Source organism: Lingula anatina, chromosome 6 (genome assembly GCF_051362555.1).
Source record: "Lingula anatina isolate TDL-2025a chromosome 6, LinAna3.0, whole genome shotgun sequence".
Lineage (NCBI taxonomy): Eukaryota > Metazoa > Brachiopoda > Lingulata > Lingulida > Lingulidae > Lingula > Lingula anatina.
This window is the reverse complement of record NC_141772.1, coordinates 24527131-24555107: the sequence shown is the minus strand read 5'-3', so window position 1 is coordinate 24555107 and position 27977 is coordinate 24527131. Positions and strand designations below refer to the sequence as shown.

The window sequence follows — 27977 nt, the reverse complement described above, 5'->3', positions numbered from 1 at the left end:
GGTGCCCTCCGCATAATTGGCGTGAAATGGCACCATGAATTCTGACAACATTGCTGCCAAAATCGTAAAAAAAATTGCCTAAAACTCGCAACGCCAGAGATATCACGAGGCAACACGCACATGAACGGATAAAGAACGTACAGAACTAGCCATGGATAGGCTCGATAGACAAAACGGATTTATAACACCACCAGACGCACCGATTTTCGAGCCGACTGAGGAAGAATTTACCGATCCGCTGGCTTACATTGCTAAAATTCGACCTGTAGCCGAAAAATATGGAATATGCAAAATAAAACCCCCACAGGTATGTTAGTACGATCTAGTTTAACTAGCTTGGACTCCTTAAGTCGACGATTTGAATGCTCTGTTGGTGGCGACGTGTCGAACCACCACAGTGTCATGGCTGCATTTTTACGGCAGCCACCTTGCTCAGCGCAAGCCAAATGAGGTCGACGCCAAACATGGCGACCCCTTTGTTCAGCATACGCCCAGAATCAGCTCAGATTTTTTTCAACAATGTTTATACGTGAGTTTAAATTTACCCATTAGTTCTGCGTGTGTTTTGCGATGGATATAACTTTATATTTGTTGAAAAACATTAGAAACGTTGTTTCAAAGAAAATTTGGTTACACAATATTCTGTAGACAGGAATATTACTCATAGCCTTGGGTTATTTTCCCCTTTTATTTTAATAGGATTTTTTAGTGCAAAATGACTGTTTAGTGTTTTGAAAATTCGTTTTCAAGTATTGGAAACTAAATTTTTTAAAATAAACATATTACCTTAGAATTTTTAAAGTACATGTTTAACATTTTTCATCACTTTTATTATGGAAAGATCATAAGTGCATGTTCTGATTGGCATTTCTGTTCACTTTGTTACAATTAAATATTTATGGCTAAATAAAGTATAAATTTTTAGAGTTAGGTTCCAAATATTTTAATTGTAAGAGAAGTAAGCCATTATATTAACTGTTTTTTTTTTCTTTAATTAATTGGAATAAATGAGAATTGAATTTGTACATGAAGAAAAAGCTATGTCATCTTTTTCTGATGTATAATTATTATATACTGTTAAATAAAAAATCAAACATATCAAAAACTTTGAGGTAATTATTGAGCTGGCCTTGATTTACTTGAAGCATGACTGCGTTTATCAATTTCTAGTAGCAAGTTGTATTTGGGTCATCATAGTTGAAATATGAGATGTGCAGAAATGAAATTTGGTCTTTCAGATGTTAAATTTCCATCATATTTAAAATCTTGACCTCAACTGAATCAGCTTTGAAATCGGGGTCAATATTGTTTTCAAGTATTGAAAATAACTTACTAGTAACTGACCTGAAGAAAGTGATAAGAACTTTTTTTTCAATTTATTGGTTCAAATCAGATATTTTCAGCTCGGTAGGTTGAGCATAGTTTAGGCTAAACTCATTTTAACTGGAACAAGACTATTTATGAAATAACATCAAGAAAACAAGAAAATACTTGAAGCTTTTTATTATTTTCTTTTCCATTTGTCTGGAGTTGATATATACAGTTCTGATAATATCATATAAACAAATTTCAGGAATGGCAGCCACCTTTTGCTGTAGATGTGGACAATTTCAGATTTGTACCAAGGGTTCAAAGACTTAACGAATTAGAGGTAAGACCTTTTTTTACAAGGATAAAGTAAACAATTGATGTTTTATTTAGCTTGGATAAAATTGGTAACTGGTTAAAGGTGAACTGAAGTGATTTTTTTTATCATTATTTTTACTAAAGATAAATCAGTCTTTTTCAAAAGTATGATATGAGGTATATATTTATATCTAGAAGGGAAACATAGAATTATAACCGAGATAAAAGATTATCTAGATATTTTATTTCTATTTGGATATGCTTGATAAAGTGGGTTAAAGCACAGGTTTAGTTTTTGCCATGAATGCAATATAATAAAACAGAAACCATACAAGGTCAGTAATAACCTGTTTCTAACAGTCATCATTTGTGGACAGGGAATTTTCAGTTGTATATATTCTTGCTGCTGATTCATTCCACTGTCAACAACCCCTCTAAACTACTGCTGACAGATATAAGGCTTCATTCACATGCAATGTCTATTTTCTAAATTCTATTTTCTATTCGCGGTATGTCTTATGATCACGGTCTGTGCCCTGAATATCCCGTGGCATAATTACTGGCAGCGCGAGCCAGTTACTATAAGTGACTATAAGTAACTGGCTCGCGCTGCCAGTAATTACGCGGCGGGATATTCAGGGCACAGACCATGATCATAAGACATACCGCGAATAGAAAATAGAATTCAGAAAATAGACATTGCATGTGAATGAAGCCTTAGAATTACTTCACTCTTAGATAGAATTACCAGAATTTATCCAAGCATGGTATCACGTCTGTTGTAGTTAGTTAAAAACATGTTCAGATATTAGTTTAGCTCAGTACCACTAGGTGCTTACTAGTAACATTATGGTGTTTGGATGAAATAGGGGCCTGTTCATGTTTGGGTAATGTAAGTTAGACCCTGCTAGACTCTTTATCCTTGACTGGTGAAGAAAAGTGTATTTAGCATTTTTGGATATTTGGCTGTTAAGGTTTCAAGTATGTCAAAGACATGGTATTTGTAAGTAACTGAAAAGTGTTAGTATTAAAAGTGCATGAGGATGTCTTGACTTTGTGTTGTAGATGTTATAACAGATGGCAGCAGTTTGCAAAATGTGCAAAGTTTTGAGTAGAGCAGCAGCAGCATGCACTGAGATATCCCATTTGCTTGTGATATCACTACTTCAGAAAACAGCGTATTAAGAGAAAGTTTGAGGATTAAATGTGAAGTACAATTTTGATTTTATTCCATAGATAAAAAAATAAAATATCAAAGGCTCAAATGTGTAGCAAGGTAGCTTTAGAACCTAATATTGTAACCTAATTACTCTGAAGTGCCGAATAAGAGTGCCTACCGGAATAACAGTGCCCCCCGGAAAACTTTCCAAAATTAATAACAGTGCCTAGCGGAATAACTGTGCCCCCTGGAAAAATTCCCGATATTTAATAACAGTGCCTAGCGGAATAACTGTGCCCCCCGGAAAATTTTATCGATTTAAATAATTTCAATGAATAATTGTAATGGCAATTTTAAATTATATTCAAATCTGGAAAAATTATGTTTATTAAACATAAAAAACACAATATCTAGACAAATTTACCTTTGATTTTATACACATAGTTAAACATATTTTAACTATTTAGAGTAATCTCTATCACCAAGCTCCCCCGGAAAATTTTTTCAATCGAGGTGCAATTTGGTGCATTTTACGGTATTTATGTAATTTTTTTTTTACATCTTATGTGTCACTGAATTGTCTTGTTTTAGATGTTTTGAGGAATTAATTTAGTAATGACATAACAAAGGTTTAGACAAAATTTATTTTCCTGTCTATGCATTCACTCAGTTTAGTCAATCTTGAAGTTTAAGGTTCAGCAGCAGCAGTTCCTATAATGCTAATTTAAACTTTCAAAAATTATAGAACGTACTATTTCAAAAAAAAAAAAAAACAAGGCAGCAAAGCTGTCAAATGTACAGACAAAAAACAGGAAATAACTATGCACAAAATAGGCTACTGTCAATTCTGATGCAAAAATACATTATGTTAAACTGCAAATTCAACATCAAATTTTAATTATCCTCAACAGGTAATACCAATGTAATTAAAATATGTGACAAGTTTACACTTTGAAAATGTATAACTTCCAGAAAAAGAAGTCACTTAGACTGCTTTTCCAACTCAGACTGCATTTTAGTCCTGTATTTCTTTTTTGAAAGTTTGGCAATAATAAGTAACATGGTTTTCCCATAATGGTCATCATGGCAGCAGCACCCAAAATTGTGTTTTCTTCTATTCTGATGCAATATTACATAATGGTTAACAGCATAATGACCGTCAATTTTTAATAATAAAATATACGTATCATGGATTTTCAGAAAATGTGACTAGCATGGGTCTTCAAGCCCGTGGAACTTCAAAGTCACACCTTAAAAATACCAATATGTGAAAAATTTTCACAAAATAACTGTTTAACTGGCAGTAAGAATTACCAAACAGACTGTATTTCCTACTGAAGCTGTATTTTAGTCCCATGTTTCTTTCCTGTAAGTTTGAGAACAGTAAATGACATGGTTTTTCTTAAATGGTCATCATTGGAGCAGTGCCCAAAATAGTTTTTTTTTTTTTTTTTCAAATTTTGATGCAATATTACATAATGTTTAACAGCATAATGACCATCAACTTTAATAATAAAATATTAGTATTATGGATATTCAGAAAATGTGACTAGCAAAGGTCTTCAGGCCCATGGAAATTCAAAGTCACAACTTGAAAATGCCAAAATGTAAACAAGACAGCACTGTTCTGAAATGTTTTTTTTCCCCATTTTTAACAATTTTTAACATAAAACAAAATTAACAGTTTTCTGCCGTTTTTATATGATCAACTAAGAAAATTGATGAGATGGGAAAAATATCAACAGAGCAGTGTTAAATGTCCAATCTCTTCCATTCTGAGATTCTGAACATAGTGAATGATTGAATCTGACAAACTGCAATGATATGAGTTTATTTCTATTTTTGAAACTTTATTACACAATAAACGATAACAAGTTTACCATCATTTTTACATAATCAACTAATAATGTTGTAAAATTGCAGGAAATGCCAAACAAACACTTTTACGTTTCTTATTAGTTCAATAATGAAACTGTTTACATGCCTAAGAATTGAATCTGAGGAAATGTGAAAAAACTGCATTTCTTTAAAATAATGGCCCGATTATGCTGATTTTTGAACTCAACCTGCGTTTTAGCAGGAATGACCACTCCTGTGAGTTTAATGACAATTGGCCTATCTGTTTTTCTTATATTGTGTTAACAGTGTTGCATATATGCTGAAAAGTGAAAAAAAAAAGCATAACTTCTACATTAATGGCCCGATCATGCTGATTTTCGAACTTGACCTGCATTTTATGAATATTCATCAGCCCTGTAAATATACAGCCAAAAAGTAAAACTGCCTTCCACTTATCGTGTTTACAATGAAAGTGCATGGCGCCGGCGACAGCGACAGTGACAGCAACGACGGCGACGACAGACGCAGGTGATGGCAATATGTACAGACACATCTGTACATATCAACTGTACTGTTTGAGAACAGTAAGTGACATGGTTTTTCTTAAATGGTCATCATGGGAGCAGTGCCCAAAATAGGTTTTTTTCAAATTTTGATGCAATATTACATAATGTTTAACAGCATAATGATCATCAATTTTTAATAATAAAATATTAGTATCATGGACAAATAGTAAACGTGACTAACAAAGGTTTTTAGGCCGATGGAACTTCAAAGTCACGACTTAAAGATGCCAAAATGTAAACAAGACTGCACTGTTCTGAAATGGGTTTATTTCCATTTTTAACACTTTTTTAACATAAAACAAAATTAAAAGGTTACTGCCATTTTTATAAGATCAACTAAGAAAATTGATGAGATGTGAAAAATATCAATAGAACAGTGTTAAATGTCCAATTTCTTCCATTCTGAGATTCTGAACATAGTGAATGATTGAATCTGACAAACTGCAATGATATGAGTTTATTTCCATTTTTGACACTTTATTACACAATACACGATAACAAGTTTACCATCATTTTTATGTACAGACACAGATGTGTCTGTACATATTGCCATCACCTGCGTCTGTCGTCGCCGTCGCCGATGGCGATGCCGATGCCGATGCCGTCGCCGTGCACTTTCCTTGTAAACACGATAAGTGGAAGGCAGTTTTACTTTTTGGCTTTATATTTACAGAGCTGATGAATATTTATAAAATGCAGGTCAAGTTCGAAAATCAGCATGATCGGGCCATTATTGTAGAAGTTATGCTGTTTTTTCACTTTTCAGCATATATGCAACCTTGTAAACACATTTTAAGGAAAACCGTTAGGCCTGTTGTCATGACACTCACAGGAATAATCAATCTTACTAAAACGCAGGTCAAGTTCGAAAATCAGCATGATCGGGCCACTATTTTAGTAGTTATGCGGTTTTTTCATTGTTCAGCATATATGCAACACTGTAAACACAATATAAGAAAAACAGTAAGCCCAATTGTCATTAAACTCACAGGAATGGTCAGTCTTACTAGAACGTAGGTTGAGTTCGAAAATCAGCATAATCGGGGCATTATTTTAGAAGTTATGCTGTTTTTTTCATATTTCCTCAGATTTCCTCAGATTTAATTCTTAGGCATGTTAATAGCCTTATTATTTAAGTAATAAGATACGTAAAAGTGTTTGTTTGACATTTCCTGCATCTTTACAACATTGTTAGTTGATTATGTAAAAATGATGGTAAACTTGTTATCGTGTATTGTGTAATAAAGTGTCAAAAATGGAAATAAACTCATATCATTGCAGTTTGTCAGATTCAATCATTCACTATGTTCAGAATCTCAGAATGGAAGAAATTGGACATTTAACACTGTTCTATTGATATTTTTCACATGTCATCAATTTTCTTAGTTGATCTTATAAAAATGGCAGTAACCTATTAATTTTGTTTTATGTTAAAAAAGTGTTAAAAATGGAAATAAACCCATTTCAGAACAGTGCAGTCTTGTTTACATTTTGGCATTTTGAAGGTGTGACTTTGAAGTTCCATCAGCCTAAAAACCTTTGTTAGTCACGTTTACTATTTGTCCATGATACTAATATTTTATTATTAAAAATTGATGATCATTATACTGTTAAACATTATGTAATATTGCATCAAAATTTGAAAAAAACCTATTTTGGGCACTGCTCCCATGATGACCATTTAAGAAAAACCATGTCACTTACTGTTCTCAAACAGTACAGTTAATATGTACAGATGTGTCTGTACATATTGCCATCACCTGCGTCTGTCGTTGCCGTCACTGTCGCTGTCGCCGGCGCCATGCACTTTCATTGTAAACACGATAAGTGGAAGGCAGTTTTACTTTTTGGCTGTATATTTACAGAGCTGATGAATATTCATAAAATGCAGGTCAAGTTCGAAAATCGGCATGATCGGGCCACTATTTTAGTAGTTATGCTTTTTTTTTCACTTTTCAGCATATATGCAACACTGTAAACACAATATAAGAAAAACAGATAGTCCAATTGTCATTAAACTCACAGGAGTGGTCATTCCTGCTAAAACGCAGGTTGAGTTCAAAAATCAGCATAATCGGGCCATTATTTTAAAGAAATGCAGTTTTTTCACATTTCCTCAGATTTAATTCTTAGGCATGTAAACAGTTTCATTATTGAACTAATAAGATACGTAAAAGTGTTTGTTTGGCATTTCCTGCAATTTTACAACATTATTAGCTGATTATGTAAAAATGATGGTAAACTTGTTATCGTGTATTGTGTAATAAAGTTTCAAAAATGGAAATAAACTCATATCATTGCAGTTTGTCAGATTCAATCATTCACTATGTTCAGAATCTCAGAATGGAAGAGATTGGACATTTAACACTGCTCTGTTGATATTTTTCCCATCTCATCAATTTTCTTAGTTTATCATATAAAAACGGCAGAAAACTGATAATTTTGTTTTATGTTAAAAATTGTTAAAAATGGAAAAAAAAAAAAACATTTCAGAACAGTGCTGTCTCGTTTACATTTTGGCATTTTCAAGTTGTGACTTTGAAGTTCCATGGGCCTGAAGACCTTTGCTAGTCACATTTTCTGAATATCCATAATACTAATATTTTATTATTAAAGTTGATGGTCATTATGCTGTTAAACATTATGTAATATTGCATCAAAATTTGAAAAAAAAAAACTATTTTGGGCACTGCTCCCATGATGACCATTTAAGAAAAACCATGTCATTTACTGTTCTCAAACTTACAGGAAAGAAACATGGGACTAAAATACAGCTTCAGTAGGAAATACAGTCTGTTTGGTAATTCTTGCTGCCAGTTAAACAGTTATTTTGTGAAAATTTAATTTTTCACATATTGGCATTTTCAAGGTGTGACTTTGAAGTTCCACGGTCTTGAAGACCCATGCTAGTCACATTTTCTGAAAATCCATGCTACGTATATTTTATTATTAAAATTGAGTTATTATGCTGTTAACCATTATGTAATATTGCATCAGAATAGAAGAAAACACAATTTTGGGTGCTGCTGCCATGATGACCATTATGGGAAAACCATGTTACTTATGATTGCCAAACTTTCAAAAAAGAAATACAGGACTAAAATGCAGTCTGAGTTGGAAAAGCAGTCTAAGGAACTTCTTTTTCTGGAAGTTATACATTTTCAAAGTGTAAACTTGTCACATATTTTAATTACATTGGTATTACCTGTTGAGGATAATTAAAATTTGATGTTGAATTTGCAGTTTAACATAATGTATTTTTGCATCAGAATTGACAGTAGCCTATTTTGTGCATAGTTATTTCCTGTTTTTTGTCTGTACATTTGACAGCTTTGCTGCCTTGTTACATAATCAACTAACAATGTTGTAAAGATGCAGGAAATGTCAAACAAACACTTTTACATATCTTATTACTTAAATAATAAGGCTATTAACATGCCTTAGAATTAAATCTGAGGAAATCTGAAGAAATGTGAAAAAACAGCATAACTTCTAAAATAATGCCCCGATTATGCTGATTTTCGAACTCAACCTGCGTTTTAGTAAGACTGACCATTCCTGTGAGTTTCATGACAATAGGCCTAACGGTTTTCCTTAAAATGTGTTTACAAGGTTGCATATATGCTGAAAAGTGAAAAAACAGCATAACTTCTACAGTAATGGCCCAATCATGCTGATTTTCGAACTTGACCTGCGTTTTATGAATATTCATCAGCTCTGTAAATATAAAGCCAAAAAGTAAAACTGCCTTCCACTTATCGTGTTTACAAGGAAAGTGCACGGCGACGGCATCGGCATCGGCATCGGCATCGCCATCGGCATCGGCATCGGCGACGACAGACGCAGGTGATGGCAATATGTACAGACACATCTGTGTCTGTACATAAAAATTAACTACTTTAATACTTACAGGAATCAAGAAAAAGGGACTCCTATATTGAATTATTTTTGGATTGACCAAAAAGTTGATATAATATGTTGTTCTTACCATTTTTCACCTTTCTGAAAGTAACTGGTCAATTTTGACTTTGCGTGTGGGAGTGCTTCATCCTTAAATAAAACTGCCGCAAAAAATGTTCTCTCTCCTGTCGTTCAGCGCAAATTTAAGCGACTCCCGCTACTAATTATACGTAGTTTGAGATGTAATTTATAATCAACAACTCCAAACACCGTGAAATGAATTTTTCAGAATTAAAGAGATTAGAATCACACTTATCACCAATTTGAGTTCTTCGTTTGTTCATTTATATGATTCTATTCAGTCATGGAAATTCATATTCAATGCACGCGAAATACTGACGTGACCCAGTTTTACAACGCTACTGCTTTCACAAAACTAACCCGTAAATCAGTAGAAAATCTTCTCCAAATTTATAAAATCAACAAAGTGCACTTAATTTTCTCCATTTTTATCAGTGAATAAACGTAAACTATAAAAACACACAACAGGTGGTCTTAATTTCGGAACATGACGAAGTGACAGAGAAAGTGTATTTGTGACATGTGACTAAATGTTGTCGAGAGCAGTTGCCTCGTTTCGCTGTGTCTCGTATACTTCAAATAAAGCACAGAACTGCGAAAACGAGGCACTCACAGGGAGATGGCATACGCGCATGCGTATTTTCGTTACTACTAAATCAAGTGCTCAGAAGCATGGGATTACGTACAGTATGTAAATAGAATGCCATATTTGCTTAGAAATAAATATAAATTTCAGTTAGCATGAGTGAAAATAAACTTTTTTGTTCCATTCAGCCCAGCGAGGCGGTGCTTTTGACAAATTTCAGCGCGGCGCCTCGCTCTTTATATGCTGGAGAAACACTGGCTTTTATTTACGCTAAAAACAAGTTCGAGTGTAGTTCTTGCGACAGGTCATTAATAATTATTAACTTGTCCAATGAAACGATCATCAAAATTTCCAAAACGATCAAAAATATTTCCAACCGGCACAGTGAGTGCCAAATAACCGTGCCGTGTGGAAAATTATTAATCGTGCCGGGGAGAATAAGATCGTGCCGGGTGGAAAATTTCTGGAAAAAAAATAAACGTGCCGGCACGTTTATTTGGCACTTCAGAGTACACCCTTAATAAGATACAGTATTAGGAATCCAGGGGCAATTGGGGGGAGGGGGGGGAGAGAAAGTTTTACCATGAATCAGTGTCTTCAGAAAAAAATCCAGAAATATCCTCAGCTTTATGCCCAGACAACATCTGCATTCAGAGGAGATAGTATTGATTTTTCTTTATGCAAACCTTCTACTGCACAGCACACTGCCCATAGAAAGTCATTAATATCCATTTCCCATGGGTTCAATATCAAAAAGATCAACTGTGGCCTCAGAAATCTGCTTACATTTTTGGTACCTGTGAATTATTCATGTTCAGATTTATGAAGAATGGTGCTTATTGCCCTGAGTGAGTGTATTCATAAGGGAAGTCAAGTATAGCAGTCTGTCTAGTCTGTAGGCAAAGTTTACAGTTTGATGTGGTAACAGTGTTCTGTACCATCATTATTTGGGACCAGTTTTGGTTGTTTACAGTTGTAACAACTTGCCTGTGCAGTATGTGGGATAGAAAAAGCCCACACATTGATTGAATACCTGGAATGGCTTTACAAGACAAATTCCAATGGTAGGACCCCTGGAATAGTGTTGCAAGAGCATTAAAAATATAAACTTTTTTCTTACATTCTGTAGACATGTTTATAAGCTCTGAAAAAATGGTTACATGTTAATACGTCCCCTCACCGATACTCCCCCACACTAAACATCCCCGCACCGATACTCCCCTACAATTACAGATATACTGAGGGGGAGTATCGGTACAGGGATCTATCGGTATGGAGTCGTATGGATGCGCATAATACAAAAAATTACTAAGGGGGTTTTTCAGTGCAGGGGAGTAACGGTGCAGGGGAGTATTGACATGACCCCAATGTATTTGTATTTGCCCAATGTATTCTGTTTGCTGTTATTCATAATGAGGATGGACTTGTGGCTGATTGTGTGGATTTAAACATGATGCATCAGCTGTCTGATACTTTAAATTTTTTTATTTGGAGTCAAAAAGACAACTCAAGGAAAAGGGTGACTCCATCACTGCTTTGCCCTGAAGTGTGAGTGTTTGAATTCACAATGTTTTGATGCCATGCTTGTTGTCTTCAGAAATATTTCTCTTAATCACAGCTCAGTCAAAGAGTTCCCCCACACTGAATTAAGAGTGCTTCTGTGTTATTTGACGCACATGCCAACTTAGATTTTTTTTTCTATTTTTAGGCTGGCTCCAGAGTGAAGCTGAACTTTTTGGATCAGTTGGCAAAGTTCTGGGAACTGCAGGTGGGTTTTTCTGATCTATCAAATTGTTTAGTTTGATAGAAATGCTTTACTAGTATAGCTGAAAAAACAAAAGATGGCAATAAAATAGTTTAGAAGATCCAGGTATTGTTTCTGGCAGAAGACTGTCAGTGTCAAATATGTCAATGTATCCCATGGCATTATGATAATTACAACACAATTATGTAGCATATTTATATATAGTGTATAAGGAACAGGTTGGCTTCCTCAGCATGCTAGAATTAAACAGTTATGATTACAGCTATCTCTGTTCCATTGTGGAAGTAGATGATGGGGTTGAATAATACCAAAAGTTGTTTACTTATTCAGAATAACAATGTGGCATTTTCAGAAGGCTAATATTAGATACAATGTCTTAAAATGGAAAAGAAAATTGACAAGCAACAAACATTGTATAGTTACATATATTTTTTCGATGTTAAATGTTTTTATAACCAGGTTGTTGGCCAGCTGTTGATGCCTCACTTTGACATTAATATTATGTGTTTAACATTTAACGTGATGTGACCAACCAGTGGCACAATGGCTGAGGTGTCAGCTGTGCTTGGCAGAGTTTATATGACAGAAAAAAACCTGTAACAGCTGTCTGTTACATATAAAACACCAGTTTATATACACAAAATACTGGAAGCAAGTCAGAGATTTTATGATAGAAAAAAGACCTCTAGCAACTGCCTGTTGAATATTTAACACCAGTTTAAATGCACAGTTTGCAGGAGTTAAATCTCAGTGAATTTTGTCTAAAAATTTATATCTGTACATTCCATTTGTCACACAATGTGGTTTTAAATATAAGATGAAACTGGTTCCCTACTACTGGTACTTGACATTGTATCTAATTATACCAGACCCGCAGTTTGGGGCACGTTTGGAATCATTGGCTTATAAATCAATATCTTAAGGTGTAAATTTCATATTTTTAGGAAAAATGGCAATAACCTTTATTGGTTTTAACATATTTTTCACAGAAAGGCTGTAACCTTACAATATTTATCCATATTATGTATTATGACTTATAAATCTATAAAGAAAAACTTACAAATAGTGGTTAACCAAGTTGCTTAGAGGAAACCATTTTGTCAAAGCATGATTTCCAGTGACAGTGTTTAGTTATTGTATAGCTGTGAGTTTTCTTTATAGTATAGTCATTTCTTAACAGTAAGAATTATTTGGAAGATTTTATTTCTAGTTACAATCTTTTCAACATTATTTCAGCTCTGTCAGACTGTGTTATAGTAATAGTCTTGTTTTCTACAGGGCACCCACCTGCGTATCCCCAATATAGAGAGGAAGGCTCTGGACCTGTTCAAACTCCACAAGACTGTGCAGGATGAGGGGGGCTTTGAGACAGTCAGCAGGGACAGGAAGTGGACCAAGGTGTCCAATGTCATGGGCTATCCTCATGGAAGAGGGGTGGGCTCTATCCTCCGGGGACATTATGAGAGGATGCTCTACCCCTTTGACATCTTCCGCTCTGGAGCCACTTTGGACCCCTCGGTATGTATGGGTGGGGTTGGGTGGACAGATATTTTGGACCCCTCTGTTCATGTTTTCATGTAGCATGGAAGCAGGACACATGTTGAGTTCACTAGAGCATTCACCGAGTAAAATTCAATCAATCCATCAGGTACCAGCCTTGCAGGCATTCTGTATAATATCTGTATATGTATATTCTGTATTATTTCTCTATCTATTCTGTGTTATATCTCTGTATTTGGTATTATATTATATACTGCTGTATATCTCTGTCTATATATTCTGTATAATATTCTGTATATTCTGTATACTGTCTGTATCTAGGCATCCAAGCGTGACAACCTGGTCTATGATGATGATGACAAGAAGAAGGATGAGGACTACAGACCCCATGGAGTGTCCACCAAGGGTCAGGCGGCCAGCAGTCGTAGGTCTAAGAGGTACAACAGGGATGTCTCTTCTCCTGAACCAAGCCCTGTCAAGGTCAAACAAGAACCTAAGGTATGCAGTGGTTGGTTGGATGATAGTGCCCATAGGTGATAGTGAAATGGTTAAGATATCAAATGACATGGCATAGTTGTAATGTTCCCAGAGACTGGTCAGCCAACTCTCAGTGGATTCTCCAGATTATCTCCAGTAGATCTCATTGGCAGAGATAAAGGCCAGAACAATGAGATGTGGACAGAAATGATTGGGGTCTCACAGTTTTTTTTTTCATGAAAATTTTGTGCTGAATTTCCCTCTCATAAACTTGGAAAGACCCAGTTTTGGATGTTTCAGTTTTAATTATCGTGGAAACCCTGATTAAACCAACGACTTAAGTCCTTATTTATGTGTTATTTTTTATTTCATTATCTCCAGCTTGAAGCCACTGAGGGCCAGGAGGAGCCTTATATTGACTACTCTGCCAACAATGAGATGAGGAAGCTTCAGTTTTTTGGAGCAGGACCTAAGGCTGCTGTCCCTATCACTGTAAAAGGTGAAGCTAATAGCCGTCATAGCTGTCTTAGAAATATTGCCATTTGTTATTTATTGCTCCAAGACTGTCGTCTGTAATGCCGTGAAAGTTGAAGCATTAGAAATGTCTTAGAATATTGACATTTGTTATTTATTGCATCTTGTGTATCTGTAACTCCTTATTCATAGATAAATGTCATAAAGAATTCCCCTTAATGAAAAAATGGATGTGCAAAACTACAATATAATTTTTTAATGATATTTTCAGAGGAAAAAGAGGTCAAAGAGGAGGGCAGTGGCAGGAAGAAATACACAGCAAGTAGCAAGAGTGTTAACTATGTATGTTTCACACAGTAATGGCTTATATCAGCTCTCCAGTCTTAAGCTATCCCTTGGGTTCTCCACAGTAGATATTCAGTGCTCTCATCTGTGTTACACACAATGTATACCCCTGTCAACACTATTTACTAGGGGAGATGAGGGGGTCATATTCATCAGGCGATGGTACCCTATTTAGAATCACGTGAATAAAAGTATTCTATATGTGAACACTGATGGCCAGAATGTGGTCAAAATAGTTGATATTCTTGTAAAACTGAGGGTACATCATTGAGTACTTAGTAGTAGCTGTGTTTTGTGGAGGACCTAATGATTGCATGGGACTTAGGTTGGAGGTGCTTGGATTGGGGGGGGGGGGGGGGGGTGCTTATGGGTAAAAATGTTGGATGAATGCTAAATTTGAATGGGGGAGGATTTTGGACTGAGTTTGGAATTTATTATTTGATGACAATGCATCACTTGAGTTTGGTGTGGTCTATTCTCATTACTGTTTGCTGCGTACTGATTGTGTCTCTTGAAAAGATTTCTTATCAGCTTGCATGGAAATCAGTTCAAAGTGATGCTGTAGTTTAGATTTCACTGTCATATAGTTTTGATTTGTTTGCTCCATTGAATTTTTTAATGGGACAAGCTAAACTGAAATATTTGATGTGTGTATTTTGTAACCATGGGATGACCTCTTAAGAGGCAGCATGCTTTTGCTGAAGTATATTGTGTATTGATAGCTTAAAACACTGGCATGAAAATATCATCAATAGTAAAGAAACTAAAGAACAAATTTTAATAAATCAAGAGAATAATATAAGATGAACAATGCTATATAATAAAAAGTTAATTAATTGTTGATGGAATTATTGAAGTGTTGCAGTTAGTGTTGTATTTTTCTGTAGGCAGTGTACATTAGCCTTATGATATTACAGACCACTGTGTTCAAAATTTGTAACAAATTGGTTTGATAAATAACTACAACTGAATGTTAAGTTTGTTAGATTATGGTGGTAGGTGTGCACGTAAAAATGATTCCAGTCAGTTAGTTTTTTCAAATCTAACACCATTTACCGTGGACCTCTAGATAGTTCTAGTTCTCCATCCATCCACATATACCAAATAGTCTTAGTTTTCTATCCAACGGCTTGATTTCCCAATGTGCTCAGATTGACCTAGTTTTCTGTATAACCTTGTCGTGTTCTCAGATTGACCTAGTTTTCTATGTAACCTTTTGACCTTGCCGTGTCCTCAGATTGACCTAGTTTTCTGTATAACCTTGTGACCTTGCCGTGTCCTCAGATTGACCTGTACATGTGCCATACATGTGGTCTGGGAGATGACGAGGACATGATGTTACTGTGTGATGGCTGTGACGATGCTTTCCACACATACTGTCTGGTACCACCACTACAGGAAGTTCCTAAGGGAGACTGGAGGTGCCCTACATGTGTTGCCAAGGTGAGGAAACTACAGGGTGTGTGTGCATCTGTGTGTATTTGAGTGAGAAGATTTAGGGTGTGAAATGCAGGTTAAATAATAGCATTTTAGCATAGCTTTATATAAGCTGGTGGCACAATTGTTTGTCTATTACTAGTTATAAATTTTGAGAAACAGTTATAAACAGTTTATATTTAATTCTGCCAATTTGCAATCATAAAGCTGGTACATTTTGGAGTATTACGTAAAGGACTCAGCTGATATTGTCCTACGCATCATGTAGCGTGCTATTTCCTGACTGGACGTGTGGTGTTATATTGTAGGAGGTGAACAAACCCAGGGAGGCATATGGCTTTGAGCAGTCTCAGAGAGAGTACAGTCTACAGTCCTTCGGGGAGATGGCTGACGAGTTCAAGAGCACTTACTTCAACATGCCAGTTCATGTAAGTAGACAGGCCATTGGGAGCCTTTCTTGTGGTAGTGGTTATAGTGTACTAAACTAAAACATGAAACAAGAAAGGTAATGATGGAAGCCACAGTCAAAATGTTTAAGTGTGCTTTAAGGCACAATGTTTTCATATTGGGTATGAAGTGAACTGTTCCTTATTCAGATTGAAGAGTTACAAAGGGATGTTTATATAATAACCAGTGTCTCTTCACTTTCAGCTTGTGCCATGTTCTACAGTGGAGAAGGAATTCTGGCGTTTGGTGAACAGTCTGGAGGATGATGTATTTGTGGAGTATGGGGCTGACATCCACGCCTCAGAGTGTGGCAGTGGCTTTCCCACCAAGGAGACCAAGGACCAGTTTCCTGAAGATGAGGTAGGTAGGGGAATTGGTTCATGAAAACAGGTTTGGAACCCGTGACATGGTCACCAAGAAGTGGGGCTGATACTGTTCATTTGATGTCAAATACTCCTCTGGGAGCAGTAAGGATAGGTTATATTTTAAATGAATCAGAATGATTTTAAAGTGCCTGTTTTAAGAGATATAAATATGTTCAGTTGTCAGCCTCTCTAGTGTCTTAGTTTTCTATTCTGATTGTGGCTACTATTTCAGGAATACATCAACTCTGGCTGGAACCTGAATAACCTTCCCATCCAGGAGAAGTCTGTGCTCAGTCATATCAATGCTAATATATCTGGGATGAAGGTGAGTGAGGAGAACCACTCCATCCACAGGGTGCATTGTTCCAATAATTTGAAATTCCGTTACTGGAATATTTGGTCAAATCGTAGTAGCATGAAATGGTCAAACTATACTCTGTATATGATGTCGATTGTTGTGGTAATTTTATGAAGAAAATTATAGTCCTGTGTGTTAATTTTATATTTAAAACATGTTTAAAAAAAGAATAGTGGCAGTTTTGATGTTAGCCAGTAAGAACAACAGCCATTGATATACATTTATATAATACACACACATGTATTTTGTTTACTCAGGCATGACACCTCAATCATATGACATCTGGCATAGAGACATCTTATCAAACACTATGGTGATTTACAGAAATATTTTTTCTTAAATTTAAACCAAAGAAAGCCAATACCTAGAAATTGCTGTTTAAAACAAACTTCAGACTAGGTATACTCCCCCATCAAAGCCCTCAGTGGCTACCAACCACTAGCCAGTTCTAGCATTCTGTAGCCCCAGGTGTCTTGATTGAGTAGTGATGTGTGTGTGGTCTGCCTCCTTTAGGTCCCCTGGGTCTATGTGGGGATGTGTTTCTCTGCCTTCTGCTGGCACACAGAAGACCACTGGAGCTACTCTCTCAACTACATGCACTGGTAAGACTCAGGGTGGAGACAGAAGATAGGGGAGAGGCACTGGGGGTGGTGGGGAGAGACTGGTGGGTGGGTGGGTCTGGTCACAGAGATGGGAGCTTACTTTTGTTTTATTGCGGGGGGGGGGGGGGGGGGGTAATTTTATGTATTTATTTTTTAATTTTTTTTTTTTTTTTTGGGGGGGGGGGGGGGTTAAGAGAGCTATTCACCTAGCTCTCTTGTTCACATCATTATGTTAGGAGAGTGACCTATTCTGTGACCAAATTCAACCCCACATCAATTTCCCTCCACCTCTCCCCATGTGCTGCAGTCCTGCCATGCTACAGCTGATCCATGGCAGAATGTTCTGTGTTGACAAAGTTGTTTCTAATGTTGAAACCTATGTTGTATTTTGCTTCTTCCCATGCTGTTATAGGTCCCATGGTGCTATGTCGGGATGTGCTTTGCAAGCTTCTGCTGGCATAATGAGGACCACTGGAGTTACTCCATCAATTACTTGCATTGGTAAGGATGACGGGGAGATTTCACCTCTGACCTCATTACATGATGAGCCTCTGACCTTCACCTGACCTCTCCTGACCTTCAGGGAGAGGAAGGGGAAGTTGAGGTGCATGATGGGAAAAGAAATATCAGTGGAGATTATCAGCAGGGGCATATTTTTGAAAGTTTAACTGAATTTTTGTCCTTTACATATCTTTGACTCTCTAAAGAAAGTAAGAATTGTGTGGAAGTAACTGAAAATATGTTCTCTGATCTCTAACAGGAAGTAGTAGGTCATGATGGGAAATCTCACGTCATCCTCTGTAGATTGTTTTTGGTGCCTCTCTTGTGTCCTCTTAGCTTAGTAGAAATAGCTTTTCCTCATAGAAAACTCTTTGTAGCATAGTTGAAATATTTTTTGCACACTTAAGAAATTATGAAAATCTCTGAAGTCAAATGAACTTGTGCTTGATATATGTGCCAGATTATTATAACATTGCAATGCTTTCTGGACATAAAAATATATTTCATTTGGCTAAATTCTCTATATGAAAGCTACTGTCTGTTTAAATGTGCTTATGATAGTGCATTTGCTGTTGAAAGCACCCGCATATGGCACCTGTACAAATTATTCACCTCTTTGGAATATTGGGATTTGTTTTAGGGAAACTAAATTTTAATACCATTTCTCTTAAGTGATCTGTAATTTATGTTCTTGTTGATATTGGCAGTGCTACTGCAGAAAAAGTAGACCCCCTATCTTTATCAGCATGTTCACAGTTTCACTCCAGGGAGACAGCACCAACTGATAAAGTGCTATTTCTTTTATGCTTTTCTCACTTTTCTGCTGTTTTGTATTTTGTTTAACTTAACAACTCACAATATCATGTAGAACAAGTATGTGCTGGTATATACAGGTATATGAGTCTATGAAAACATGTGACTTATGGAGCAGTTGCACTAACAATGTCGTCTTTTAATGCCAGGAATGTGTTGCTTCTTGATGTTTTGTTTTTGGTTTTGGGTTATATTTTATTAAGAAATTCAAATGTATAAAAAAGACCAATGTAGTTTTAAAAATCTTTAAGAAGATCAAAGTCTTCAGATGCTACTCCCCCATTTGCAAGTATCACACTTTTTGCTTGTGTTTAAATCGAGAAAATGTCAAATTGTCAAATTGCTTTTCAAGATATTATGATTGTAAAAATGTGATTAGGTTTAATAGTGTTAGAATAGCTCAGAGACAGACCAATGGGAGCATGTTAATATGGTGGCAGTGTGTTAATATGATGGAGGTGTATTAATACATGTTATATCTGTCAGGGGAGAGCCCAAGACATGGTATGGTGTTCCTGGAGTTGAGGCAGAGAGACTAGAAGAGGTGATGAGACAGAAGGCACCAGAACTATTTGAGAGTCAGCCAGATTTACTGCACCACCTGGTCACCATTATGAACCCTAACATTCTCATGCAGCACGACGTTCCCATCTCCAGAGTGAACCAGCATGCGGGCGAGTTTGTCATCACATTCCCACGTGCATACCACGCCGGGTTCAACCAGGGATATAACTTTGCTGAGGCTGTAAATTTCTGTCCAGCTGATTGGGTGAGTTTGAAGTCTTATTTTCTTGGTTCTTGTCTGTGTCATCTATTCTTGTGTACTTAATTTACACATTCTAACAATTTTCATATTTTGCAATGTTACAGTACTCTGATAATAATAATAATAAATCTTAGTTCATCTATGTTAAGTTCTTGATAAAAGGGCAAAAATTAATTTGCTTTATTTCTCTTAATTTTGAATCTTTTGAGGTGTTACATATTTCTGTTATTAATACCCTAGTGCTCTCCCTGTCACAGCTATGCTGCCTGAGCACGCTAACAATGCCTGGGCAGAAAATTTATATATTTATATACTTCAATACACATTTTGTCCTCTGTCATAGCTCCCATGGGGCCGTGCTGCTATAGAACACTACAGACGTCTGGGCAGACAGTGTGTCTTCTCACATGAGGAGCTGGTCTGTAAGATGGCAGCTGACCCTGACCGTCTAGACCTTACACTGGCTGCTGGGGTCCACAAGGACATGTTAGCTATGGTAGAGACAGAGAAGAAACTGAGGAAAACTCTGCTGGATAGGGTAAGGGACCTGGCTCAGTATTGAGAGAGAGAGAGAGAGAGAGAGAGAGAGAGGGAGAAAACATGGACTGGATAAGGGATCAGGCCATATTCTTAATGTGAAAATTTTGGACAAATATTGTGAGATTTCTTCCTTTAAGGAGAAGATGATCACGCATAGACAGTGAAGAGTGGCACACAGTTATATAACTCCCACTAAAACAATCATTATTCCATTTAAATTTACAAGGTGATTTAAGCTGTTGAAGGTGATGTGTACATATAGTTTATAATTCAGGGCACTATGGAAGCTGAACGTGAAGCGTTTGAACTTCTGCCAGATGATGAGAGGCAGTGCCATTACTGTAAAACCACCTGCTTTTTGTCTGCTGTCACTTGTGTATGCAGTCCAAGTAAGTAGACAACCAGAACATTCTATATAAGACCAGTATGTAACATGTTATCAGTACTCGGTTTCTGTGTACAATAAGCTCTGTACTGCTATTAGTTCATGTGCTCTGAGATTGAATGTTCAGATATATTGTACTTTAATTGCAGTTATAACAGTTTACCTTTAAAATGGTCAGCCTTTCTTTTGATTTGATTTCTCTTCCTCAGTTTAAACTGAAAATCTTGTATTATGAAATGATTGTAAAATGATAATGATGTTTTCTGTCTCAGGTTTATTAGTTTGTATCCACCATGTGGACAAGTTATGTGACTGTCACCCGTCCCAGCACTGCTTGCGTTACCGCTACACCCTGGATGAGTTACCTGCCATGTTACACAGGCTGAAAGTGCGTGCTGAGTCCTTTGATAACTGGGCACTCAAGGTGAAGGCCGCTCTGGAAGCCAAGGAGAAACAGAAATTAGGTAAAAGAAGTTTGGAAGTTTTCCAAGACAATTCAGAAGTTTTTAATTCCAGTGTGCATGATGTGGGGTTGCTTACAAATTGAAAATAATTAAAAAAAAAAAAAAAAAAGAACAGAGAGAAAATGGTATACTGTCCACTTTATATTTAAGCATGTCTGACTCTATCATCCATGTTCCAGAGCTGAGTGAGTTGGGGGGAGGGGGGGGGGGCACTGAGAAGAGCTCCACTATATATTTCAGCTTGTTTGACTCTATCATCCATGTTCCAGAGCTGAGTGAGTTAAAGGAGATGATTGTAGAGGCAGATCAGAAGAGGTTCCCAGACAGTGAGCTGCTGCAAGCTCTGATAGCTGCTGTGGGGGAGGCAGAGAAATGTGCCAATGTGGCCAACCAGCTGGTCAGCAAGAAGGTCAGAACAAGGTCAGTAAGCCGCGTAGGATCTTGGGTATCGTAAACCCATAAGTAGTGTTAGGCAGCGTTCACTACCGAACTTGATCCACTGATCAAATATGGTAGATCCACTTGTAAGATACCCAGGTTATCCCCATGGAGAATCTATTCAGTGTATATTAGAGCTTTCCAGTGGGTCTGTCATATTTGATCCGCAGGTCTGTTAGTTCATGAATCAAGTTGTTGAGCGTGTAAGCTATGTTCTTCCCACGGGTACATAAATCATGTTGGGTGCTCAGTGGTGTTCTACATAGCAACAGTAGATAGCAGACAACACATAGCAGCCAGTAGTCAGAACTGTACTCTGTATTGGTACAAGTGGTCTGCAACACTGATATAGTGGACTTGGTGTAACATGGACATGTATGCCAGGTATCATGGATTATTCTGTCATTAGTTTGTGCAAGCCATCCTATCTGTATTCTGACTTGTTATATGTGTATATTCCAGGAACCGCCAGTCTGGAGACAGTAAATACATTGCCAAGCTGAGCCTGGATGAACTGCAGTGTTTTATAGAACAGGTGAATAACCTGCCCTGTAGGATCAAGGAGGCCACCCTAATACAGGTAAGACTGGGGAGGGAGGACTGACACGGGATGATTTGAAACACTTGTCTGTGAATATTTTGAACAGTTTTCTGTTAAATCTATTACAAATGGAGCTGCTTTCACTTTGGAAAGGTTATATTCCTTTGAAATTCTCTTTAATATTTTTGCCTCTGAAAAGATACCAGTCTTTATACGACCATGTGAGTAAGCTCTCAATCCTCTCACTGCCCTCTATTTCAGGAGCTGTTACAGCAGGTGCTAGACTTCCAGACAGAGGCTCAGGATGCCCTGCAGGACCAGAACCCAGACTCTGAGAGACTAGAGAAACTGATGGACTTTGGGGTCACACTGGATGTGGACCTGCCAGAGATACCTAAGCTGAAACAGGTGGGTGGGAGCAGGAGAGGGCTCTCCACTCACATATGACATTCTGGTTAATTAAGAAAAAAAAATGGTGATAAATAACTATTGGATTCCTCGCCTGTCTGTTGCTTGTTGTTACATTGATTTGGATATTAAGTAGTTGAATTTCATTGAATATATTCCAAATACAGCTATCTCTATTAACTCCCTCTATGTCTAATTCAGGTCCTGGAGCAGGCGCGGTGGCTGGACGAGGTGCGTAACACTCTGGCCGAACCAGGCAATGTGACTCTGGAGAGCATGCGTAAGCTGATAGAGGCTGGCGTGGGTCTGGCGCCTCACACAGCAGTGGAGAAAGCAATGGCAGAGCTGCAGGACCTTCTTACTGTCAGTGAGAGGTGGGAGGAGAAGGCTAGGATATGTCTACAAGCCAGGTAGGTCAACAGTCATCACTATGTTTATACAGATAGATATTAGACTGTCAGTGAGAGGTGGGAGGAGAAGGCTAGGATATGTCTACAAGCCAGGTAGGTCAACAGTCAAGACTGTTTATACAGATAGATATTAGACTGTCAGTGAGAAGGCTAGGATATGTCTACAAGCCAGGTAGGTCAACAGTCATCACTATGTTTATACAGGCAAGTACTTGGATTTTGTGAAAAAGAAAAACAGTTAATGATAAAAAATTGATGTTAGTATTGACCAAATTGAGATGTTAGATTGGATTTTACTTGAATTATGTTTAGTTATTTTTGTCAGTTTGTATATTGACAAAGAAGCAGAGAAAATACAAAATTGAAGAATAAGTTAAAAATTTTAATGCTGGTGTGTAAAGTCTTTGTTTTTAGATCTATATATCAGTCTTGGTGTCTTTGCAGGCCCAGACATGTGATCCAGACTCTGGAAGCTATCATCAATGAAGCCAAGGGTATCCCTGCCTACCTACCCAATGTGTCTGCCCTGAAGGAAGCTCTGAGGAAAGCGAAGGAGTGGACAGCCAGGGTGGAGGCTGTTCAGGTTAGGACACAGGATCATTACTTACTAGTTGATAACTACTTCTTTGTCTGCTGTCATTATGGTTGCTTCCTTTTACACTTGTCACTTATATTTTTGTATTAATTCAGAATACAGGAGTCTATTCTTATGCACAGGGAGTTTATTTATGTATGGTAAAAGCTGTGTTGTAACAGTAGATATTTCCTCCCTCAGAATGGAGAGCATTACCCGTACCTGGACATCCTGGAGAGTTTAGTCAATAGAGGGCGCCCTGTCCCAGTTCGCCTTGACCTCCTGCCACAGGTGGAATCTCAAGTGGCTGCTGCCAAGTCCTGGAGAGAGAGGACGGCCAGAACCTTCCTGAAGAAAAACTCCACATACTCATTGGTTGAGGTGAGATGGCATGATATATACATAGGATAACTTGGAATTGTTCTTCTTGTGTTTTTAGGTACCTTAATGTCTTAAAAGATGTAATGTTTCCTCTAAAAAGTTAAAATACTTGCACACCTATATATTTGGATACAGGTGTTGTCTCCAAGATCCGACATAGGTGTCTACCAGAGTGGTAAAAACAGGAAGAAGAAGATGAAGGACATAGACAGGGAGAAGGAGGCTGAGACAGGCAAGGTGGAAGAACACAGGGACCCAGCTACTATGGTATGAACCTCAGCTGTTCACTTACTAGATATTGTAACAGAACATTTAATGTACTACTTTGGTTTGGCCTTGCATGTATTCTTATATACTATTTAATAGAGCAGAATATAAGTGTTTTTCCATTGTCAGGTTGCAGTATTTAAGTCTGCTGAGCAGCATGAAGTGGAGGCCATGAGAGAACTGAGGGCCAGGAATATGGAGAAACATCGACAGGAAGACGCAGTGGAGGTGAAGTACTGTATATGTCGTAAAGGACCATCTGGCTTCATGCTGCAGTGTGAACTCTGCAAGGACTGGTTTCATGGTGAGAGAAACAATTGAAGATTATAGACTATGCCATCTGCTGGGTTTAAGTTCTTTAAGATACAATTTTTATATGAAAGGCAAGCATGTAAAGTTCTTCCAAATAAAATGTACTATGTAATATATTACTTATATTAGCTTGAACATTCTGTTGTAATCAAAGAACTATCCATTTGTCTCTGTGCAGCCTCCTGTGTTCCCTTACCCAAAGCCAGCAACCTGAAGAACAAGAACTCTCAAGCAGCAGCCATCCAGGCAGCTCGTGATCTCAAGTTCCTCTGTCCACTGTGCTTACGTTCCCGTAGACCCCGCCTGGAGACCATCTTATCCCTGCTGGTGTCCCTGCAGAAACTTCCGGTGAGGCTACCAGAGGGGGAGGCCCTGCAGTGTCTGACGGAGAGGGCCATGGCATGGCAGGATAGAGCCAGACAGGCCCTGGCCACAGAGGAACTGGCCTCAGCTCTAGCTAAACTCAGTGTGCTCAGCCAGAGGATGGTGGAGGCTGCTGCCAGGGAAAAGACTGAGAAAATCATCAATGCTGAACTGCTGAAGGCAGCGTGCAATCCCGAGTTACAGGGGCACCTGCAGAGTGTCACGCAAAGTGCATTTGGGGGAATGCAGCTGTCACAACAGCCACAGGCCTCCCCTCTGCAGGTCAATGGATCAGCATTAAATGTGAACAGTCAGCAGAATGGCAGCGGCGGGGGTGGCAGTGGTGGTGGTGGGGGTTTTGACTATGAGGTCTCTCTGCCCCCTACCTCCACCTCTCCAGCACCAGATGATGACACACAGTCAGAGTCAGAACTGGCTCAGAACAGCTCAGCATCCATGTCCTCAGAACATGCCTACTCCACAGCTTCTAAACCTAACTCAAGTAAGTTCTACAGTAGGTCTACAACACTGATACCGTGTGCTGGACCTTGTAACATAACATGTGCACTGATATAAACTGGTTTTGGTTACTATTTCTTTTCAATGTACTCAAGATTACCTGTATTTGATCTCTGAATATAAATGTGAAATTATGTTGGTGTAGGTTCAATGAATATACTTAAAGTGGGAAAACGTGCAGACATGCTTTTTGGGTGGAGTATGGTCCATCCACATTTCTGATCTTGTATTCACGTCTCATTTGTCATGTTTTTAGACACCACACCCCGTAAACACCAAAGAAAGACGCCACTGGTGCCGCGCCAGCTGGAGACACCGGTGCTGGAGCTGTCAGACATGGCGAAGGCTCAGCTAGAGGAGCTGATGATGGAGGGAGATCTACTGGAAGTGTCCCTGGATGAGACGCAGCACATCTGGAGAATACTGCAGGCTTGTCTACACAGACCTGATGAGAAGTTTATGGAGTTTGAGGTAATTACAAGGAAGCTAGTTAAGATTGTATCTAAGGTTATACTTGCACATTACAGCAGCATAAGTAAACTTTGATGAGGCAATCTTCATTGTGAAATGGCTATTTCATGTTTTTCATTTGTAATAATTTGCCTCTGCAGCAAGAGACAGAACCAGATCTCAACAAAGACGCGGACAAAGAAAAAGAAAAGAAGAAGAAAAAGAGGAAAGAGGTCGGTGGAAGTGGTGTGGGTGTGGAGGAAGGGAAAGACAGACCAAAGAAGAAGAAAGTGAAGAAAGAACTAGGGAAAGAGAAAGACAAGGGTGAGTCTGGGGTCTGTACTGCAGGGCACTGGGGTCGGTGGAATTGGCTACTTCATACTAGAGAATATATGTAATATCAGTTGAAAGTGAGTGAAAATTACATTAAATGTGGTGTTACTCTCTGCACATTACACTTAGTTTTATGAAATTGACAAAGTTTTAAAAAATCCCTTAGTGTCCATAATGATTTTCTTGTCAAAATTTGATATGCAATGATAAATGGCATGAATCTGATGTTTTAGGTGTTATAGTGAAAAGTGACAAAAAGAAGAAGGACAAGGAAAACAAAGAAGGAGAGAAGAAAAAGAAGAAGAAGAAGAAACCAGAGAAGAAGGTGTCAGATAATGATGACTTGATCGTAATAGATGATGTAGAAGAGGAGGATTGTTCTGCTGCTAAATGTCTAAAACCAACAGGTACGTGCACTAAGTTATTTTCACACAAACATTAAATTATGTGTCTCTGTTATCATAGCCCATGTGTAAGCCTGCTATCATATTCCCAGGAGCACATAACATCACTAGTGCCCCCTGGAGTTCTGGATAGCCACATCAAATGCTACTAAATCAAGCCAGTAGATGGAGACTCTGTCTACTGGTTCAAGAAGTCTGCAATATTGATTTTATCCATTTCTGTTGAATTCTACTTACACATGCTGATATTTTGTTAATTTAAAGCAGAAATGATATCTTATTGCACCAGAACTAGTACTGCTGATATGAAATGGTGAAGTCTAAGGTTCATATTGTTGTGTTTCCAGGTGAAGAGGTGAACTGGGTGCAGTGTGACTCCTGTGAGCAGTGGTTTCACCTGCTCTGTATTGGTCTGGGAGATGATGAGGTCTCAGAGAATGAAGACTACATCTGTTATGAGTGTAGGCAGGGGAAGACAGCCTCTCCACTCACCGTACATCACACTGACACCACAGGTGACAGCACCATGACAACAGCTGTCACAGAGGACACCAATGACGCATCATCTCACCCTGAGGACATGATGACATCAGCACTGGAGGAACCAGTGGCCACAACAACAGAAATGTCCACCACAAGGACAGCCACTCCAGATGCTAGCACAGCCCCTACCAGTGAAGTTACCAGTAAGGATACCCCTCAGGAGCTGTGTGCTGACACTGTAACTGAAAGCCAGAATGAGGAGACAGAGGACATTGTGAACTTAGAGAAAAAAGATGCAGAATCTGAGCTCCACCATTCAGTAGATGGTGATGGTGGCACACCCCCTCATGCTACTCTGGTCCAGCTGCTGAAGGAGCGCCCTCTGGTGAACCAGCCACCAGGGGGAGACACCAGCACCAAGGAGGATGTGTCTGAGATGACACAGATGTCTGGTGTGACTCAGGAAGATGAGGCAGCTCCAATGGAAGTGGAAGAAGCTGTGGAAGTTCCATCCTGATGAGAACTGAAGAAAGGAAATAAATTTGATTTAACCAAAACACCTGCATTTTAGAAGTAAACACTGAGGACTGAGAGTGAGGTGGTCTTATACATCATCAGGTATTTGATGTAGACAACCTCAGTCAGTGGTATGGAGTCAGGACTGTCTTGACTGGCACTGCTCCAGGGGAATGTGTGCCGACACCTGTTGACAAGAGAAGAATCCTGTTGTCCTCTGCTTTGTTGAAATCCTTGCCAGTATTTTGTTAAAACTGTTGGCAGCTCAAACACTGCTCCCAGTTAATGGAAGTTTGGAGGATGACATTGATTCTGTTTTCTGGATGATGATGACATTTTTGATGACCTTCTAGAAGATGTATTTCTAGTTTCATACAGTGACGTCCTCTTGTTATTCCTGCAATAATATTGGAATGGCATCTCTTTAGACAGTTAAACTATAATTTCAGACATTACAAAATCAAAAGTGTGTTGTTAAGAAGTGATTTGAAGCTAGTTTCAGTACTGTTGTGTCAGGATGGTAGTTGTAAAGATTAAATCACCAAAGTTCAGACTGCCGTGGTCAGTGTCCTGGCCTTGGTC

The 27977-nt window shown here is 38.0% G+C and overlaps 1 protein-coding gene across 3 annotated transcripts; it reads left to right on the top strand.

Annotated features, from left to right (window-relative positions):
- Position 1: 1 nt before the first annotated feature.
- On the top strand, positions 2-27977 carry LOC106176719 (lysine-specific demethylase 5A). 3 transcript variants are annotated; one of them, XM_087015769.1, is made up of 29 exons: positions 2-307; positions 1574-1651; positions 11466-11525; positions 12801-13040; positions 13344-13520; positions 13881-13998; positions 14245-14315; positions 15603-15761; positions 16064-16183; positions 16407-16562; positions 16800-16892; positions 17439-17527; positions 19328-19610; positions 19951-20145; positions 20422-20536; positions 20805-20996; positions 21266-21416; positions 21897-22014; positions 22237-22383; positions 22585-22793; positions 23238-23376; positions 23569-23748; positions 23884-24015; positions 24145-24319; positions 24506-25192; positions 25466-25680; positions 25821-25983; positions 26226-26399; positions 26744-27977. In XM_087015769.1, the coding sequence occupies exons 1-29, from the start codon at positions 152-154 to the stop codon at positions 27394-27396; spliced, it is 5445 nt and encodes a 1814-aa protein (XP_086871895.1). In that variant the 5' UTR covers positions 2-151; the 3' UTR covers positions 27397-27977. The 3 variants fall into 3 exon arrangements, with proteins under 3 accessions (XP_086871895.1, XP_086871896.1, XP_086871894.1); XM_087015770.1 differs by lacking the exon at positions 17439-17527 and adding an exon at positions 17940-18028 and having other exon boundaries at positions 14245-14291; positions 26744-27976; XM_087015768.1 differs by lacking the exon at positions 17439-17527 and adding an exon at positions 17940-18028 and having other exon boundaries at positions 26744-27976.

What these genes read in the sequence shown, in the direction of transcription:
- LOC106176719 (XM_087015769.1), top strand. Translation starts at nt 152, where the DNA reads ATGGATAGGCTCGATAGACAAAACGGATTTATAACACCACCAGACGCA. An exon ending in TGTCCCTATCACTGTAAAAG is followed by an intron (nt 13,999 to 14,244) that starts GTGAAGCTAATA and finishes TGATATTTTCAG; the next exon opens with AGGAAAAAGAGGTCAAAGAG. An exon ending in CAAGGAGAAACAGAAATTAG is followed by an intron (nt 20,997 to 21,265) that starts GTAAAAGAAGTT and finishes TCCATGTTCCAG; the next exon opens with AGCTGAGTGAGTTAAAGGAG.